Genomic DNA, 14,731 nt, shown 5'->3' with positions numbered 1-14,731 from the left:
CAGTTACAGAACATGCTTCAACCGCTGTGTGCACAGTACCATGACCATGATTTCCTGTTTCCTTTTGGCACACATAAACAACTACCATGCAGAGTTTGTAGGCGAGCATATATATTTATATATACATTAAAATTGCACTTGTCTATGTTTTAATATGATGTTACTGGATAAAGGTAATTGTAATCATATAAATAATAAATAAAATTTTATATTTATAGTGTACAGTGTCTTGTCTTCCTCCCCTCAACCCGAACCGCTCGCTGCTAAAATGGCCAGACGAGCATAAATATTTTTTGATTTCACACAGTGCTGATGATAGTTAAACTGACTAAAACTGAAAAACGGGATACAGGCGGCTCTGTTGTACATCATCATCAGTCAGCAGTAAGGGTGTACTTAGTTTTTCACACAGACTTCTGCATTTTGGCTTACTTATTAATAAATAACCCAGGGCACTGTGTCATACTTGTAGGGAAACAGACATAGCGATCTGTTTCAACGTTTCAAACTGACACCAGTCCATGTCGGGTGGGGGATCATCAGTTTCTCAAAAAATTGAGAGACTGATGATGACAGTACACAGGGTCATTCACCATTCATTTATATCTTTTTTTTTTCTCTTATGGCTCGGGAGTTGATGCATTTATTACTTCTTGGCTGAACTACTGTAAAAGACTTCAGTTAATCCAATTTGCTGCAGCAAGAATACTAACAGGGACTAATATATATTTAGTCCCTGTTAGTCTGCTATATTGGCTTTTCTTCACTGGCACCCTGCTAAATCCAGAGATGAATGTATACTCCTTCTGAGTTCAAAACACAGAACTGAAGGAGACTGCAACAAAGGACAAGTGGAGGCAATAAATATACACCAGGCAATGAGGGCAGAGGGAAAAGGTGAGAAATGCAATGGGAACACATCAGAAATAACAAGATAAATGGTAAATGGCCTGCATTTGTATAGCGCTTTTCTAGTCCTTAAGGACCCCAAATGTGTGTGTGAATGACTGAATGTAGTGTAAAGCGCTTTTCTAGTCCTTAAGGACCCCAAAGCGCTTTACACTACATTCAGTCATTCACACACACATTCACACACTGGCGATAGCAAGCTACATTGTAGCCACAGCTGCCCTGGGGCGCACTGACAGAGGCGAGGCTGCCGGACACAGGTGCCACCGGGCCCTCTGACCACCACCAGTAGGCAAACATGGGGTTAGTATCTTGCCCAAGGATATTTGGCATGCAGCCAGGAGGCAGCCTGGGATCGAACCACCGACTTTCTGATTAGTGGCTGACCTGCTCTACCACCTGAGCTACAGCCACCCCCAAATGAAAGTTAAATTCATTACAAAGTACATAAAGAATAAAACAGGAAACAACATTGAGACAGAAACTAAAAAAATAAAATTCGACACAGAATCAACATTTGAGGAACAATGACACACGCCCCTAAATTTTCCTAAAGAATCCAAATTGTGACTATACCTGCATGGTAGTTTGCAATACAGGTATCTTACCACATGATGGGACTGTAGTCTGGTTTGCCTCACAGTTTCTCTAATGCTGGATCTCGTGGTTGTAGTTGCAGTGTTTTCACGTCAGTGGACATATTTTATAAACAACAAGTAACTGCAACAATCTAGTGACCAAAGCAAAGCAATTACCAATTTCCAGTTTCACTTAAAACCTAAAGCCTACCTACAGCTTTATGTCGGCTAGCAGTCGTTGCCAGTTGCCAGGGTGCAAAATCAAGATGAAAGATTTTCATTCTTGAGTTTTGATCTTATTTGGAAAACAAACAAAAAAAGAAACCCACTGACAGCTAAGGGTTTAGTAGAGGTGAGGGCACTTCCTACCAGATTTGGCTTAAGTGTGGATGCCTCCCTTTGCTAGCTAAGTTTATTGACTCAGAGCATAAAATGCAGCCGTTTTTTATATAACCTTTTAAAACTATTTACAGAACAATCAGGTGTGCTGCATCATATCAGAAGGCACACAAATTATTTGTGCCACTCCAAAAAAAAAGTTTTTGTCCACTCTAAGATATATAGATGATAGAAAACAAACAAACAAACAAAATGTTATAGTATTAACAATAAAGAATTTTTGGTCAACCAGCAAACATTTGGGCCAAAAGAAAATTGGATCAGCTGTGGCTAAGGTGGTAGAGCAGGTCATCTGCCAACTGGAAAGTTGGTGGATGACGCTTTACGTATCAACAGGCAAGATACTGAACCCAAAGTTGCCTCTGATGCATACATCAGAGCATGTGTGAATGCTAGATTGCACTTAGACATAGATAAAAACGCTGCATGAATGTGTGTGCTTTTGGGACGAGACCTATAGTAGAAAACCAGCAACACCACCAAAACAACAACCACAACCAAATCCCACTTCTGAGTATTGTTTTAATCTCAGTTAGCTCTCAGGTAGCAGAACAATAAATTGTTCCTAATGTGTGTAACCACTGTTCCTTATAGTGGGGAAAATAATTCAACTCTCTAATTTTATGGTAGTTTCAGTTCTCTCTCTCTCTCTTTTTACGATAGAACCAGAATATGAACAAAAATCCAGTTCCTTAAAATGGAGGAAATAATTATGGTCTCTAATTTTATGGTAGATTCATTTCTCTCTCTTATTTTAAGATAGACACAGAATATCAGAAATGCTGTGGTCAGAAGAAGACAAAAATGCAGGTTGAATTCATACCAAACAGCTTTGGAGGGAACGTAATGTGGACTGTGACCCAAAGAAGACCATCTCCACAGTCACACAGAGATGGAAACAGCTTAACAGCACAAAAATGACTCAAAACATACTGGCAAGGTAAGCAGTAGCTAAAAATGAACCACATTAAGCTCATAGAGTGGAATAGCTAATCTTTCGACTTGGTAGAACTTCTGCTGAGGGAGCTGAAGCTTGGAGTTTCCAAGCAGCAGCCAAGAAACCTAAAAGATTTAGAGAGTTTCTGTAAAGAGGACTGAGCCAAAATGCCTCACAACATGTGTGCAGACCTGGTGACCAGCTACAAAAAATGCTTATCATGGTGGAGTTCGGGTCAATTCAGGAAAAGGCATCACATTACATGGTAAAGTACTGTAATCATAATTATGGTAATTTTTTATGCTATCAAATATGAAACAGGTCAAATATCATTCAACACGTATGTAAAAGTTGAATGTGACGGGTTGTGGTTTGTGGCTCAGCCGAAGGGGAGGGGTGGAGCAGTGGGTTGAGGGATCAGTGCTGGGGAAGGCTGGCTGGTACAGTTGATTTGCATCATGCTAACCATGTCTCCCCTCTTTCCAGCAGCAGCAGGGGCCTGGAGTGGCAGTGTCAGATGAGAGCTGAACGTGAGCTGGTCTGAGTCGGAGAAACAGCCTTCAGCTCCAAACACTGTAACTATAGTTCACTAAAATGCATCTAGAGGTCTGTCTGTGTTATACGCCAGGGTTCGTGTAAAATTCATACAAATACCCAAGGAAAGCATGTAAGTCTTTTACTTGCAAATAACCTCACTATCATAGTATCGTCAATTAGCCAACAGCTGCGGTTGTATTCTTAAGAAATATAAATTGAAGTACGAACATTATGTCACAAGAGTTGTGGCTTCATGTCTAACATATCATCTTTAAAAGATTCAACCACAGGAAATAGATGTTTGTAAAAACACTTCCAGAGTGTGAAAGGTGAAATTTGTATTTGTTGTTGTTGGGTTTTTTTATAAGGCTCACACAACGTAAAGTTTATCAAATGTTTGCAGAGGTGCTAAGGAAGCTACAATATCCTTTGTCTTTCCAACCATGTGTTTTTCATGACTGATTAACCAAAATTGTTCAGAAATTTGTCATTATCATTGCCTCTATGGATCTTGTGCTCAGAGTTTGTTCCTGTGCTGCCATGATTAGTGTCTCTGTGCTCTATTTTGGTGTCTCCCAATTTTCCCTGTCTTGTCTCCAGCTGGTGCAAAATGCAGCTGTACTTTTAACTGATACACAGAAGAGAGTTTTAGCCTGTTTTCTTCTGTTTTGGCCTCACTGGCCTGGCCCGTTCATTTTATAGTTCATTTATAATTATTTTGTTTTTAAGTCTTTAAAATGTCGTGCCCGACCCTATCTCTCTGAGCACTTACATTTGCATGTACTTTCCCAGTCCTTCAGGTCAACTGAACAGCTGCTCCTGAATGTGCCCAGGACACAACAAAAGCTCAGAGGGGACAGAGGTTTTGCTGTGGCAGCACCTAAGTTGGGGAAATTGCTGCAGCTGCATTTTACACAGGCTTCCTAACTGTCCACTTTAAGTCACTTCTTAAAACCCACCTCTTTTCATTTGCTACAGGATGAGAGTTGGCTTTAAGCTTCATTTATTTATTTTTTATTTTAATAATTTTATTCTAAATGTGATTCTTATGTACTTTTGCAGGTGGTTGACCTTCAGGAGGGCAGGCCCGTGCCTTATCTTATGGCTGCACTTGGCTAGGCCCCTTGGACTAATAGAGGTTAGTTGAATCACTCTGACTCCACCTCGGGAGACCAGGGCGAGCGTCCCTGACAACATAACCCTGGAATCACTGGGACACTCAACCCCTCCACCATGATAAGATGATGACTCATATGTGTCTCTTTTTGTGCCTCTTAAACATCGTGGTTACAACTCTGAGGCAATAGTACCTGCTGCTCACTCTATGACTTATTGTCAATGTCCACTGTGGTTGTGTTGTGTTTGTGTCACGCACAAATGATGTTACAGGACTTTCAGCCGCATTGCTATAATGACTGATTAGAGTCGAGTCGAGCTGGGTAGGTACGAGTGAAAAAGAGGCAATGGTATCTAGCTGCATACAGATAACAGTACCATGGTTTTCAGTAACAGGGTGAAAAGTCCTGAAGTCATTTCTGGCCAAGATATGTCCTTCAACACACACATTAAATATGTAGGACTGCTTCATTTGACAAATATCAGTAATAGTAGACACATCCTGAAATATCTTAGAGCAGGGGTGGGGGAACTCCAGGCCTCGAGGGCCTGCAGGTTTTAGATGTCTTTCATCCAACACAGCTGATTTAAATTACTAAATTACCCCCTCACCATGTCTTGATGTTCTCCAGAGGCCTGGTAATGAACTACTCATTTGATTCAGGTGTCTTGACCCAGAGTGATATTTAAAGCCTGCAGGACATCGGCCCTTGAGGCCTGGAGTTGCCCACCTCTGTCTTACAGTGATGCTAAAGAGCTACTTCATGCACTCATTACTTCTAGGCTTGATTGTTATAAGTCATTATTATTATTAGGTCACTAAAGGCTCCCTAAAAAGCCACAACATTGTAATGAGTGTTAACAGGAACAAAAGAATGACATAATATTTTTCCCATATTAGCTGCCATCCAAAACCCAACAATGTATGCGAGGAAAGGTATTTTAAATTCAAAGTCTGAAATGCAAATTTTTGGTAAAACTTACAGTTGGAGGTTTGATTGTGGGATCATAGTTCAACCCTTAGTTATGTTACTAAAGGCTGCTGATGGGCTTACCATGATTAGTTATTATTAAACTCTGGTGCTTTCCAATATTGTGTCTTGTGTCATTTCTTTGTCTTCTGTTCTTCTCTTTTGGTAAGTGCTTGTGCATCAACCAGAATGCAGCCTGTGTCAGTTGCTCCCACTTTTTCTTCTTATTTTTTCTCCCCACTTCTTTACTTCAAGTTCAAGTTCAATGTGGGTTCATAAAATAGTGATGTGCCATTCTGTTGTTGGAGCGTGTGAGAAGAGCCGACTCCCGTTGAGGTGAGCCAGCTCTGTGGAGAATCCATGCAGGTAGTGTAGTGGTAGAGGCCAGGTAAGCACATATAGAGAGCTGGGGACCTGGATTTAAATTCAGCCACGTTAGGAGAAAGTGAAGAGAATAGAAAGTAGGAACAACTGGCTGCAATTCAAAAACATTGTCCTTCTGTTGTTGCAGAAAGGACAAAGACTGCAAAGCTGAGTGCAAAATGTATAAACTGAAAATATCAATCAGAGCAGGGTCAACAATAAACATATACACTCACTCGTCCATACAGCTGGAGGAGATCTGCCCTTTTCCTCCAGCCACTGACCATAGAGCAGTTTCCCATTTTGAGTACTTCTATAGTATCCATTGTCTTGCCGAAAACTGCAGGTATACACTGGCCTTCAGCAATTCAATAAGAATTGTACATTTAGGAAAATGAGTGCATTTATTCCAAAACAAATGACCCAAGGCAAACAGATAAGTGTTAATGAGAAACTGGGTAAGGAGCCAATTACTCCTCCAAAATGGAAAATGGCTAACAACATTTGTCCAATCTTTAAACACCATATCTATTCTTACCAGCAGTAGCAAATGCAAAAAGTAAGACATTTATAAAAACACTGAATAAACATGTCACACATGCATCCTTTGTATTTGAAGGCGCTGAGAGATACTAAATGAAGAACCATTTGAGAGCTGTGCCAGCTGGCTCTTCTAAGGGAGCAGACCAAAAAGAACCAAATCTTTGAATAGAACTAAAACCTCTCCGGAGGACATTAAAGAACCTTACTTTAGGTTGACCCAAAGTACTTGGGCAATATTTGAAAGTATGATATGGCTGCTTTATGTCATATAAAACTAGAAAAATTGATTTCTTGTTGTTGATCCTTTTTCAACATAAATGCAAAAGCATCCCAAAATTAGCTGCGATGCTTAAATGCATCGCAGCTGAGACTAAAGCCACATGTCAGATATAGAAAGTCACCAAGTCATTCTTAAGGAGGAAGTGGAAGTGAAGGCTCACCACTTCCCTGTGTCCCTGTGTTCTGCCAAGGCTTCTGCCTTCAACCAGCACACAGTTCACAAAGCACTGGATCTGATATGCCAAATTAAGAGTGTATGCGACAAGATTTTGGTCTTACTTTATTACTGTTTTGTGCATTTCCACAAACATTATTTGAATATATGTCAGTCTTGTCGCTAACCATGTTTTTAATACAGTATTCTCAATGAGGATGCACCTGTAAGTAAATTCTAGGTTAAGCTTAAAGACATAAAAGAACATTTACATCGCCTGCCTACTTTATGTAATTGCTCTTCTCAATTGTTACGGGTCCCGTTTGATCTGTAAATGTAATAAATATTTTGCCAGGTGATTAAACAGAAGTTGTTACTGTTACGTACTCTTTTCATGTAAAATTAATAACAGAAAACAGAATTATTCCATTTTTTTACAGTTTCTTCCATCTGATCTACAGATTGAAAGCTGTTGCCCAGACCTGGAGCTGGTTTCACCAACCATAGTGCTGTGCAGTATGGCCAGACACCTGCAATTCCAGAAATCTTATTGTTCGTTTAGATACAACTTTGCAAATCTAAGGCACGATGCTATATCCTTTGTAGAGAGGGATTGTTCTCCTGCCAACTCTGCCAAACAATCCATTCAGTGTATTTGCCAACTGAGGCCTGCAGTGTCTAAGATGAAGCTTTCAAGTTATTTGTTTTGTTCGTTTTTGCAGTGTCTCTGATCTTTGCACAGTCTCATATTGGATGAATTTTTTCCACGCTATCTTCAATTTTTTATTTCTCAGTTTAGAATTCTGTACTTTAGGTTGTTTGGAAATAGCCTTATAACTGTCCCCCGATTGATGAGCAGCAAAGCTGCTTCTCTAAAATCATTGCTCATGTCTTTCACTCCTGGATGCTCTAGACCAGGGGTCTCAAACTCAAAATGAGCCACTGGCCACTGCTGGCACCGTCATCTCATTGGAGGGCCACTTTAGTGTTCAAGTCATACAGAAAAAAACAAAACAAAACAGAAAACACCCACTAATATTTCCTAAAATCAGTTTTGTTTGCTTTTTCAAATTTCAAATATTGTTAGGGTGCCTGGGTCGTTGACCCTGTGTTTTGGGTTTTTGGTTCTTTGATTTTGTTTATTTCATTATATTCTAGCTTTGTCTTATGGGTTATAGGATTATTCTTAGTTTAGGTTCTCTGTGTGGGTTTTGTTTGAGTTTTAGTGTTCTGGTTTTCTGACTGTGATCCATAGTTGCTCTCTCCCCTGTCTGCTGTATCCCCGTGTCAAGTCTGTGTCTCTGTGTTATGTTTCCTGTTTTACTTTCAAAGTCCATGTTTTATGTTAATGTATTTGGTTTTGCTTCTCCCATCTGGTTAGGCCTGATTTTTGTTAGGCCAGCTGTGTTTCCCTCCTGTTACCCATTCCCTGATTGCTCCCTCTGTGTATTTTAGCCCTGTGTTTCTCTGTGTCAGTGTCACGATCTACCATCATCTTTTACTGTGTGTTCTGTCTGTCTGTCTGTCTGCCAGCCTGCCGGATTAGTTTATTTTTGTATTGTTATGCAACCAGTTTTCTGTTTTGCCATCCAGCATTAAAGCTGTATTTAAGTTCTCCTTTTGTTTCCGTGAGTCTGCACTTTGGGTCCACCACTCCTGCCTGCACACAGCCTTCATATGACAATAACAAGACAAAACTGCAAATGTTAACGCAATTTTCTTTCTCACTCTTAACCAACTGAAGCCTTTCATTGAACTGCCAAATAAACAAATTGGTCCTCTCTTTCTGGCCAGACACCTGGCAGCACTTCTGCTATGATTTTGTTTGTATTTAATGAAATAAAAATGCAGATATAAGTGTACACATTAGTTTTTGACTGCTAGTGAAAATTGTTTTCTTTTTGTTTATACTCTCTTGTTACCTCGGCCAGGTCCGCGGCTCCGAACCATAGTAAAAGGACCTCTGGCTAATATGTCGGTTCTGTGTCAGGCTCATAGCCGAAAACTAGCTTTACTGTCTGGGTCAACTTTGCTAGCGAGAGACAGAGAGAGGCGTTGAAAGGCTGCTCCAACTGAACTTGTTGTTTCAGAGCAAAACACGAACACAGCGTACAGTCGAGTCTTAATAGCGTACTTACAACTGGGCTCGTCAGGCACTCTTCTTGGCTGCAGTGGTTATTATTATATTTACATGCTTCCAGCTCCCGTTTCTGGTCGGTGACAGCTCGTACTTTTCGACTCTCGTTTTTCTCCCTCCCTTGCGCTCACAGACACATAACGGGTATGGGAGTCCATTCTCCCTGCAGCACGGACTACACTGCCCATGAGGCTACATTCTTTAGGGCTATGCCTGTAACACTCTGCCTATTGCCTTCATATGAAATCATTTTTTGAATAATAATTAAAAAAATATTTCTTCATGTCAATATGTGAGCCGCAAGTAGAGGTGACGTGGGCCGCAAGTGGCCCGCGGGCCGCGAGTTTGAGACCCCTGCTCTAGACCATCCAACCAAGAAAACCTCAGCTTTTTTCACAGGACCACAAGCGTGTCTACCTGGCCTTGTGCTGCCCCATGTGTGGGCCATACCAATGTTGCTATGTGGGTAACCTCACTAGGTTTTGGATAAAGTGTACACTCACAAACATGTCAAACATGCATTTGAAATGTTCGCTACCATAGCAGTATAGTATTGCCTCATGGTATTTGGATCTTCTAACTAAAGTATGAAAATAGGAACATAAATAGTGCCATCATTGCCAGACCTGGCCCACATCTGGTTGACATACACCCTGCCATGACACCAGTCAGTCAGAAGTGCCAGCTTGATGCCGGATCCATGCCAGACCTGTTTTCTATGAGCCTGGGCCATAAAAAAAACAAACCACAATTGGGCCAGATGTGGCATGCCATCACATGAATAGTGTCATCTATGCCAGGTCTGGCCCACTTCTGGATGACAAACCACTTACCATGCCAGAAGTCAGCCAGCAGTGCTGGCTTGATACCAGATCCGGGCCAGACATGTCTGCCATGTAGGTGTTAAAGCAAATGTATTTGGCTATGCGTTGTATCTGCCAAAACCTCTGTCTTTATAGAGGTGCTGACACTTACTAGTGATCAATTAACCAAGTGCACATGTTTAATAATTTACATAATTTTGTTGTACATATACAATGACAATAAAGGGCCATTCTATTCTATTCTATTCTATTCTAAGTAGTAATGGTGCATTTTGTTTTTTACACATTGCTCGTGCATTGTAACTCAGTTTTTGTTTTATTTAATATGCATCGCACATAACTAATCAAGAAGCTGTATGTGAGACAAGTCTGTGACCGACAGATAAACTCATTATCGTGGTATCATCAGTTAGCCTCGGTTAGACTGAAGAAGTAGCAGGTCTCAAAACGTGCTTCAAAACTGAAGTCCAGACATTATTTCACAAGAATCATGATTTCATCTTAAACTCACATCTTTAACTCACCGTCCACAGTTTCTGCTGTAGGAACATAAATGACTGTTCAATATTCAGCCTTGTTTTGTTGTGCATAATGAAACCGAAAAAAGCAGTAACTTTGCTCTAGAATGGCAATAGCAATTTTGCGCACAGAACATTTCACTATATGTAAACTGAACAGAAAAACAAGTCAGAGAAAAATAAAGAAATAGTTATGTTGCATGAGAACCAACTGTTGAAAAATTAAGATAAACAATGTGACCATGGCATCTCTGCTCTGAGACCTGTAGGCATACTGTGAAAGGTCAAGGAGATGCACAGTTTACCTTAGATTTAGTGATATTAGCATTCTCATTGTGACTAATATGACTAAAAGATGCTGTGTATAGAAAGACCTAATGAAAAACTAAAAAGTCATCAAATGTCAACTTAGTTAGCATTATTTAAAACTATCATAATGGAGTACATTCGCTGACTTTGTTTCTTTTAGGAAAATAAGAGGACCAAAGTAGTCATACTGATTGTTTCTTGGCTTTCTTGGAGGGATATTTCTTTATATAATATTGTTACTTCGCAAACACTGGTAACAACAATAATTATAATATGTTTTAATCTCACTGAACACAGCTTTTTATTTAACAGTGTGTTTTTCTACAAGACACAGTAAGCCTTTATCAGATGTTCTGTGGTTGTACTCTGTGGGAACTTTTTGTTAACCAGTCAATGTAAAATTAAGTCAGCATGAGGCAGTTATTTTGGTTTTGGTGAGGAAACAAAGAAGTGCAATGAGTCACATGACGTACATGTCAAAAATTATGAAATGCACTTGCAGAGCTACCCGTTGTGGCGACACCTTGCGGCGAGGGAGCAGATAAAAGTAGTTCCTGATTTAAACTAAGGGAACAGTATAAAAGCCCTGATGTCAAAGCTGTTAAGCATCTTCTCACTGGAAACCTGAAGCTACTGGGTGGTGCTGTCAAGAAATAAGACAAGACATTCAACAAAAGGTTTGCTGCAAAAACAGTTTATCTTCTTTTCTTTTCTTTAATAAACTGTCAATCACTTTGGGTCTTCTGTTTTTTAAAGAGATTCTGAATATCACCATGAAGCTGCTGACTGTGTCTGCACTTCTTTGTGCAGTGATGGTTGTGACCACTGTTGCTGGTGAGAATTGCAGTATTATTTATTAAAGTCATCATCTTCTGTTTTAATTTGCCCTGCTTTTCTAGATGGAAGATGCAGAGGGATCAATTCAGTCACGTCAGTCAGAATATTACTGATTTTCCCCCAAACTTGTCTCATTTCTGCCATGCTAAACAGGAGAATGATATGTCAATATTATATATTTTTTTAGCTACATTTGTAGGAGAAAGAGTGTGTTTTTTTAAGAGTTAGTCATTCATAAAATTAGTTTCATGTACATATAAATACATTTATACAAAAAAAAAAACCCCAAGAAAAACACAAATTGCTTTTACTAAAGTATTCTTTGCTCGTCTTCAGGACAGCATCTTATCGTCAAGAGATTCCGGCACTGGTATTTTGGTTGGAGTAGGTACGGAAACCGATACTTCCGCTACTTTCCCTTTCACTATACTTGGGCGGAAGCTCAGGTAAACAGTTATTTGGATTTACTATTTACTCTTTCTCTGTTTGCTAATTTTTTTTCTGAAGTCTTGCTTTGTTAAATCCCAAATCTTGAAATTTCTGGTGCCTGTTGATCTCCACTACAGAGACACTGTCAGTCCATGCATGCAAACCTGGCATCTGTACACAGCCTTGGAGAGTACCGCAAGATTCAGAGGGTCATATATCGTTCCACTCACAGTTACCCAGTTACATGGATTGGAGGCTCTGATGCTCAACAGGTATACTACTCATAATTATGCATGGTCTGACAGTTAGAAAGATTACTCTAGCCATAGAGAATTGGGCTTTGAAAAACAGTCTCTCTAAAAACAAGCTACATGCTATGAATATTCAATAATGTTTTATTGTCGATTTTATTGCTTTTTCTAGGAGCGTTATTGGTTTTGGATTGATGGAACTCCTTTTACATACGCATACTGGTGTCGTGGAGAGCCTAACAACATTGGGCGCAGAGAGCACTGCCTACACATGAACTGGACAGGTGAATCCTCAAATGAAAGTATAATTCTATGAATATTGAGGGGAAAATGTTGTCAAAGTATCCACGATTTCCCAAATAATTCTCATTTAGTAACAAGACAGCTGTTGTATTTTTTATTTATTTTTTTTTATCAAATCAAACTTGTTTTTTAAACAACAATTACACAGTGTTGTGTTTTCCACAAATTTAATTTTTTTATTTTAATTTCTTTTAGTATAGATTTGTATGTGTGTAAATAATTATGGTTTCAATTAATGTCAATGTTTGCTGCTTGCAGGACTGAAGTGTATGAATGACAAATCCTGTAACTATCGATACCCATTTGTCTGCGTCAAGAAAAGAAGATAACTCCTTGTCTGACGTGAAGCTATAGTTCACCAAACAAAGAAGCAAATAATCTCAATTACCCCGGAAGAATCCTTTTTATATCTTTACTCCTTTTATTTCGCTGTAATGCTACATAAGGAATGAATCGGCAAACGCCGTAACCTGGAGCTGGGTTGTCTCTTTTAATAGCATCAAAATGAATGTGTAATGGAAAGAATGCTTTTAGCAAAACTTCACTCGACTGCATGAACTCTTCTCTCTCGCCTCCATTATTAAACTCTTAAGCATTGAATCAAATTGGTCTGTGAGTCATTGTTGTATGTTATATTTTCATTGGTCTACTGCCAAACATGAAAGAAATCCATGTGTAAACATCCTGATTTTCAAATAAAAGCACATTTTTATGTGCATATTTCATTAAATGGAACAACATTCACCCCTTTTTCAGATTTAGGTGACTTTCTTTGCAGCTTACCCACACAACCTATTTACACAATCAAACAACACAAAACCTATTTCCGTCTGTTCTCTTATTAGCTATCCTTATCAGGGGCATGGGTGGCCTGAAGCCTATCCCAACTACCAGAGGCAGGGTACACCCTGGATAGATTGCTAGTCTGTCGCAAGGCTAGAGACAGACTACCATTCACACTCACATTCACACCTATTGGCAATTTAGAATCACCACCAACAACAACAACAACAAACTTTATTTATATAACACATTTAAAACCAGTGGTGTACAAAAGTGCTTAACATACAAGAGGGTGAGATGAAGTAACAGGGAAGGATGAAGGCTATGGCAAAGTACCAACATGCTAGCATGTTAGATGGCATTAAAAACACAGAACAAAAGTGACTGGGAAGATGATCTTAGTGCTCTAGTAGGGGTGTATAATCTAAGTAGCTCAATGAGGTAGCTTGGAGATATATTGTTAATAATTCGGAAGGTGAGCAGCAGGATTTTGAATTGAATGTGATACTAACCAATCAACCTGATCTCACTAACTATGGTGGTGCAGTGCTTAGCACTGTTGCCTCACCACTTTCAAATCCACCACCTGGCACAGATAACGTGTGTGGTCTTTGCATGTTCTGTCTGGGTACTCCAGCTTTCTCCCAAAGTTCACAAACATGCAGTTAGAGGGGGTAACTCATACAACCTGCAATTTTTAAACACCAATCAAAAACACTGCTGCCTGTCAAAGCACAGATCAAGAAACAATAGTCGAGGGAATAAAGGATTTTACTCTAATTCTGCGCATAAAATAGTGGCGACTAGAAGCAAGTAAGCTTGTCTAAGGTGACTCCATTCCTCCCATACGATCATGTGAAACAGAACGTACTCCTTATTTCAATTCTAAGGTTTTACCCATGAGGACATAAAGAATCATCCCACAGTTTTGAGGTTAGCGTTAGCATGGGGGATGATATTGAGTAATTACTCTGCACACAGAGAACAACCAATATAAAATCCCCATTTCTGTAAACTCCCTAGTCAATAAAAATACTGGCGGTTGCCAGTGCTACCCCTCATCCTCCTAGTACCACAACTGTGGTATTATTTTGAATTACTTTACTTTAAATTAGAGAAGCAGAGCTATTGCAGGGGGGGCGCGGTATGAAAAGGGTAAAAAAAAAAAACGCTTGGACACGCGTGGGGGGGGGCGGACATTTTTCTTTGTAAAACAAAGGGGGGCCTAGCAAAAAAAGTTTGGGAACCACTGCCCTAACTCATCTTTATCTAAAAATGAAATTAAAGTATGCCATCCATACTTTTTATGGGTAATGTGATGCTGAGTGTTAAAACAGAGTTTATCTACATGTGTTTTTGCTCATAATTAAATTATCTCTGATTTTAATCAAAAGTATAATTAAATATGATGTGTAATAATAATACTAATCACACTCAATACTTTAATTAGTATATCAGTCTAACCGATATGATGAATACGAAAATATATTCTGAATAATAAAATTATCTGCATGTAGTTGTCTGTTTGTGCTAAAATTAACTGTGGGTGAGGGG

General features: G+C 39.4%; 1 protein-coding gene across 1 annotated transcript; it reads left to right on the top strand.

The window, feature by feature from the left end:
* The first annotated feature begins 11,347 nt into the window (after positions 1 to 11,347).
* Positions 11,348 to 12,978, top strand: LOC146390067 (ladderlectin-like). The gene is made up of 5 exons (XM_084920336.1): positions 11,348 to 11,408; positions 11,748 to 11,857; positions 11,978 to 12,112; positions 12,264 to 12,375; positions 12,653 to 12,978. The coding sequence occupies exons 1-5, from the start codon at positions 11,348 to 11,350 to the stop codon at positions 12,721 to 12,723; spliced, it is 489 nt and encodes a 162-aa protein (XP_084776462.1). The 3' UTR covers positions 12,724 to 12,978.
* Positions 12,979 to 14,731: the final 1,753 nt, after the last annotated feature.

Source organism: Perissodus microlepis, chromosome 3, assembly GCF_051167445.1.
Source record: "Perissodus microlepis isolate ML-2025 ecotype Zambia chromosome 3, ASM5116744v1, whole genome shotgun sequence".
Lineage (NCBI taxonomy): Eukaryota > Metazoa > Chordata > Actinopteri > Cichliformes > Cichlidae > Perissodus > Perissodus microlepis.
Note: the sequence above shows the minus strand (reverse complement) of the source record. Positions and strands in the feature narration are given on the sequence as shown.

What these genes read in the sequence shown, in the direction of transcription:
- LOC146390067 (XM_084920336.1), top strand. Translation starts at nt 11,348, where the DNA reads ATGAAGCTGCTGACTGTGTCTGCACTTCTTTGTGCAGTGATGGTTGTG. An exon ending in ATACTTGGGCGGAAGCTCAG is followed by an intron (nt 11,858 to 11,977) that starts GTAAACAGTTAT and finishes TCTCCACTACAG; the next exon opens with AGACACTGTCAGTCCATGCA. An exon ending in CCTACACATGAACTGGACAG is followed by an intron (nt 12,376 to 12,652) that starts GTGAATCCTCAA and finishes TGCTGCTTGCAG; the next exon opens with GACTGAAGTGTATGAATGAC.